This window comes from Pristis pectinata, chromosome 25 (assembly GCF_009764475.1).
Source record: "Pristis pectinata isolate sPriPec2 chromosome 25, sPriPec2.1.pri, whole genome shotgun sequence".
Classification (NCBI taxonomy): Eukaryota; Metazoa; Chordata; class Chondrichthyes; order Rhinopristiformes; family Pristidae; genus Pristis; species Pristis pectinata.
Genome location: NC_067429.1, coordinates 23,229,380 through 23,235,379, shown reverse-complemented (window position 1 = coordinate 23,235,379; position 6,000 = coordinate 23,229,380). Strand labels below are relative to the sequence as shown.

The window sequence follows — 6,000 nt, the reverse complement described above, 5'->3', positions numbered from 1 at the left end:
CTGCCTTGAAGCATTAGTTCAAAGAATAGCTATTTTAGGTCTATCATACAAAGAAGTAATGGAAAAGGAAAAATCCTTTTACAAAGCTAACTGCAAGTTTTCAGTCCTCCGGAAACATTTTACTCCAATTAAAAAATGTTTAAAGAGTTTAACCAACAGAAAGCACCAAGTCAAACATTGGTCTTGCACCATCTATCACTCTGCTTATCACAAGAATGTTTACATGCAATACAAATGCAGTGCTGCGGCATGATTACTGCTCTTGTACTCTATCCTTAAAACAGCTTGCGAGTTCATACCCACCTTACACACAATGCAGTGATTTGTTCCTTTTTAAAGGCTTGCTAATAGGTTTGGTAAAAGAATTGTTAACATTTTGTCTGGTCAAAAATGGACTTCAAAGCAGATGTTTTACAAGGTAATTTCTGCTCTTAACTTATGGTTTCAAAAAGAATACTTGGGAATGTATGTTTTAAAATATGCCTTTAAATGCAAGAAATCTTTATACAACAATCTTAAATCCATTTATTCCTATAATTTGAAAAAAGCAAATCCAAAATGGTTTTTATTTATGCAATGAAAAATATGAATTTATAAAGCCAAGGTACTCAAATCACAAATTTCTATTTAAAAAATCTTAGGTGGCACTTTGCCATTTATGCTAAATATACGGAATTGGTTGTATTACAGAATATAATGAAAATAAGAACTTCAAGCTGGGCATCAACATGTTGTACAAACCATATGAAAGAAAGTTGTTTGATTTTTTTTTCTTTTTTTTTATATAAAATCAGTGATTACAGCTAACAAGAAACAATAAAGAAATTATACAGATGATCAGGATTCTTATACAGTGACAAGCAGTTAGGCTCTCAACCACCCTCCTGTCTGTTCCTGATAAACTTCAACCACATCTTCATCCTCCATACCAAGCTGCGGAAACAAAAACAGAAATAGTTACTTTTCATATATGATAGAAGCAGACAATTTTTCACTAAAATTCTTGCTCTCATTTTCTCTGTTCTTTTGTTTCAAAAGGATCCAAAAATTGATGGACACAAACTTTCTGCAACTCATGACTGTAATGGTCCAAGGCTTCTTGTTGAATAAATCTGATTTTTTTCCCCTTGAATCAATAAAAACATATTGCACTTTTCTTATGTTTCTCCACTCACTGCTGCTGCTCATCTACATTTTCCCATATAACTGTGTTATGTCAGTAATCATAAATTTGCATTGATTATATTACAAAACTCAAACTAAGTTTGACAGATTAAATAACTGTCAAAAGGTTATCACCATCATTTTTAACCATCTCAGTTTCTATCATATTTTTCCCAGTTTTCTTCTTTTGAATTTTACAAGGGTACGTGAAATTAAGTCTATCTGGAAATCCAGACATTTGGATTCTTTTTCTGAGGTCCAAGTCACTTTTTCTTGGAGATGCTGAACAGACAAAAAGGGCTTTGGTTTACTGTATGAAGAAACAAACATTAGGCCATTCAGCCACTTGATCTGGCTGTGCAATTTAATAAGATCATGGCTGATCTGACTAATCTCAAACCCACATTCCAATCTACCCCTGGTAACTTTTCACTTTGTTGCTTATCAAGAATGTGTCTATCTCTGCCTTAAAAATATTCAAAGATTCCCTTGCCCAAAGGGTGGTGGAAGCAGAGTTCCAAAGATTCACAACTCTCAGAGAGAGAAAAAAAAATTGCTATGTTGTCAAAAGTTGACACCTCTGACATTGCAGAACTCTCTCCTGAAGAGTTTATCTACATGACCTGCTTAAATCTGTATTAAGGCTTGAACCAGTAACCTTGATCCAAAGTGATCCAATAAAAGGTTAAGTGAAATACTGACTATTTACAATAGTAAAAGAAAACTAACGATTAACAAAAAAGTGGTGCAAATGAAAATGGGAAAATGAACTTTTTGCATAGTCCTATGGAGAATTATTTTCCTGTCAATTGTATCTTTTTAGTAAAGTTTCACGACACAGTCAAAACTGAGGTTGTAAATGTTATAAGATAGTAAGTAAGACTCGGAAAGCAAAACAGATGAACAACAGACAAATAAAAACGGAACTAAAAATGAGAAAACCAAAAGACTGAAAAACAGGGAAAGACAATACAGGGAAAAGGAAAAAGAAAGCCAACATCTACTTAACCAGTGTGTAAGACTTTCTTTTAAAGCAGTAGGAGTTCTAAACAGCCTTTTGTGATGCTACAAACAAGCAAGAAAGCTTTATGCTAGATTTTGTCAGCTGAATCTGGTATGACCACACTTATACTACAATTAATGATTTGTGCTAATATCGGAAGATAACATACACTTAAATATTTACATCTTTGATGACTAACACAATGTGCTTTGGTATAGGAGATTCCATATGCTGATAAACACATAAACATATACTCCACTGCCATCTGATTGTTAAGAATTATTGAAATATATATATACACACACATGCTGACAGAGATGCCAAACCACAAGTTGAAACCTCCAGCCTAACCATGAAAATTTCTTAAATTACATGCACAATGGTTGTTTGTATGTTAAACTGGTTTAAGGACTCACTATAAACCCACAACGAATGTTATCAAAAATTAGAGTTAACAAAAAAAATTCATATAATGCTGCTTGCATTCTAATGTCTTCAGTCTGATTTTAGTTGGTTTTACCCTTTACATACATTGCTGCACATTGACTATGAAAACAAAAGGTCTCTACTAAATATAAATACATCCAAAATGATGTTAAGGAAATGCCAACAACAGTGCATACTCCCATTACAGTGTCTTTCTCAAAATCCACTAACGAAAACAAAAAACAATTAACTTTTCTCTATAACATTAACTTGGCCTACTGCACATGCCTACCCAAGTTCAGTGATACTAGTTGCTCCAGGTTCCAATTTCATGGACACACCTCCAGCAGTGCACCTTCTAATATACTATCCTTCAAATAACTTCCAGGCTTCCTCATCATCCAAAGATGCCTCCAAACCTTGACATCAACTTGTTGTTGAAAATCCAAGTTGACTCCACCCTTCTACATTAACTTGATCCCAACACAAGGGGCCTTGGACTTAACTCTGAATTCACTCTTCTTGTCTATTATTTCTTCTCCATTTATTTTAAGGACATACATATTCTAATCATGAAATGCAACCTGGCCTACACAACTCGAGACTGTTTCACATTATTCCTGTGTGTGATGTGGCTGCCTCTCAAAATCTCTTTTCTTTTCGTCATCTTTACGAGTCTTCTAACCTGCTGTCATGTTTCCTTTCATCTCTGGTAATCTGCCCACATCCCTCCACCAAATCCTTACTCCAAATCTTTCGAACTCTACTTTTTAGGATGCTCTCTCAAGCTGGACGTTCTTTTAGATAAGGCTTCAGGATCCATCCTTAACTTTCATGGAACCTTGTCACACTCTTACAAATAACATCTCCACTTTGCCCAACATACTGCTGACCCTCCTGCCCAGACTGGAAAGTTGGGCCTCTAATGAGTAATCTTCTTCCAATCTCACTTATTGATCCTGTTTATTAGCATTATGGTCAGAAGTTGCCTGACATGAAGTGAATTGCTCAAATACTTCCATTTATTTATTTTTGAAGTCTAGGTGTCACTGGCAAGGCCAGGCCAGCATTTACCTTCTTGAACTGCTACAGTTCTTTTGGTGAGGATCTTCCCACAATGCTTTTAGGTGGGGAGTTCCAGGATTTATAAGTAGCAGCAATGAAGGAACAGTGATCTATTTCCAAGTCAGGAAGGCATATGACTTGGGGTATACAGAGATGATGTGCCCTTGGATTTCTTGGTGGTAGAAATTACAGATCAAGCTATTGTCAAAAAAGCTGAGGAAACTAACCGCAGTACATTTCATAGATGATAAATGCTGCAGCCACTGTGTGCTGGTAATTGATGGAATGAATGTTTAGGGCAGTCAGCAGGCTGCTCTCCTGCAATAATGTCAAGCTGCTCAAGATTTGTTCATGCTCACTCATTCAGGAAAGCTAAGAATGCTCTGACTTTTGCTTTGGAGATGGTGGAAAGACTTTGGGGCATCAGGAAGTGAGCCATTCAGTGCAAGATATTCAGCCTGTGACCTGCTCTTATAGTCACGGTATTTATATAGCTGGTCCATTTGGATTTCTGGTCAAAGGTGACCCCACCATCCCAGCCCCTCACCCAGGATAGTAATGCCATTGAATGTTAATGGTAGGTAGTCAGGCTCTCTCATGGGAATGGTCATTGTCTAGATGATCATTTGTAATTTGATGCTACTTCAAAACAATGAGGTCTCAGTTTGTACCTCCAGTTACGTAGCCCTCCCCTTCAAATCTGGCATAATCACCCCTCTCCTCAAAACACAAAAATATCTTGACCCTTCAGACATTGCAATCTGCCCTCCCATCTCAACCTTCCTTTCCTCGCTAACTATTGAAATGTTTGTTCCATTCCCAAACACATGCCAAAACTTTGTATTCTTCCAATCAGGTTTCTGATCCCAACACAGTGTAAAATGGCTTTTGTGAAAGACATGAAATGACATACTGTGAATGTGAACATGGCAAATTATGATTCTTCAGTATTCAAACTGTTTGTAGTCTTTGGCATAGTTAACTACACAATCCTTGTCCAACACCAACTTTAGCTTCTGTTTGGTTAGGACTGCACTCACCCATCCAATCATAAACATAGTATCAATAGAAATGGCTTCTCTTCCCATTCCCACAAAGGAACTTTTGAAGTCCCCTCCTTTTCCTCATCTACATGCTGTTCCTCTGCAATATAATTGGAAAACGTCAGGTTCCATGCACGTGTATGCATGTGAGGAAGAGCACAAGAGGCAAGAAACAGGAGCAATGGACAGCAAATATGATACCGCTGTTGCTTTTGATTTAAGAAAATCATTGATTTTGAAAACTAGCATCTGGCTGAAATTATAGGTTATTGAGAATCCAGAGCCAGTCAGGAAACTGTGATAACTTTCTAATGTTACACTTACACTGAGCAGCAAAAAAATGTACCGAATCCCAAAAGATAACCTCTGCCTCTAGAACTTAACGAAGGCATTTTGGGAACAGACTCTCAGGTACGACAATTGGTGGAATTTTAAGGAGGCTACATAGCTCCATTTCGAGACCATTTAACTTTGGTAGCAAGGTTCCCTGGTCCTCCAGAAGCCTGGCAGTTAAAAGGAATTGAGATGGGCTGGATCCAAGAGTTACGTGCAGTGTGAGCACTATTTGTCACAGGAATGTGTCATATGAACATTGCCACCAGGCCAAAGCTATAAATCTCACGCCCATGATATCCTCCAAATTAAGCACCCTGCCCAACAATCCAATACCAAACCTCTTATAATCTCTACTATTTCCCCTTCCTCCACACTGATTCTCCAATAGCCACCTCACCCTACATTCCTTGCCATCTCCAGCCCACTCCACCTCTGTGCAGTCTGTGATTCTTCCCACTCCACTATCCAACATTGAACAACACTTCCTTGACTGTTTTGACCAAAATATTTGCAATGTAATTTATCTAAAATAATTCTGGTCTACATAAATGAAATCATTATAGTTTGCCTGAAATCTCCCAAGTAGAACAAATATTTTGATGTGATACAAAATTTCCTGCCTTATTTTATAACAGTAAAATATTCCAAATCATCTGCCAGCTGATACATACACAAGTTGGTAAAACTGAAAACTACTGGCCATTTTCCATAAAACAGCCACACAGGTTGCACTGAGGAACTAGCTATGCAAACATTTAATCTGTTAACATTCAAGAGATCTCTGGCGAAATCCTCTCTGGAGGTACTACTTCAATCCAAGCATATAATCCCTGACCCGTTACTCAGAGTGTTAGGTTAATCACTGCTCAGGAACATCTGTCCAGACCTGTGGCACTGACTCCTTAATTCTCCAATCATCACTAATTTAAACACAGATAAAACACAAACACACAAATAAATAGG

The 6,000-nt window shown here is 37.2% G+C and overlaps 1 protein-coding gene across 1 annotated transcript in view; it reads right to left on the bottom strand.

The window, feature by feature from the left end:
• Nucleotides 1-549: 549 nt before the first annotated feature.
• The window catches only part of sumo1 (small ubiquitin like modifier 1), a 29,069-nt gene continuing 23,618 nt past the window's right edge, over nucleotides 550-6,000 (bottom strand). The window contains exon 5 of the mRNA XM_052038868.1: nucleotides 550-933. Within this exon, the coding sequence (XP_051894828.1) occupies nucleotides 865-933 (69 nt within the window). The 3' untranslated portion in view covers nucleotides 550-864. The remainder of the gene's footprint in view (nucleotides 934-6,000) is intronic.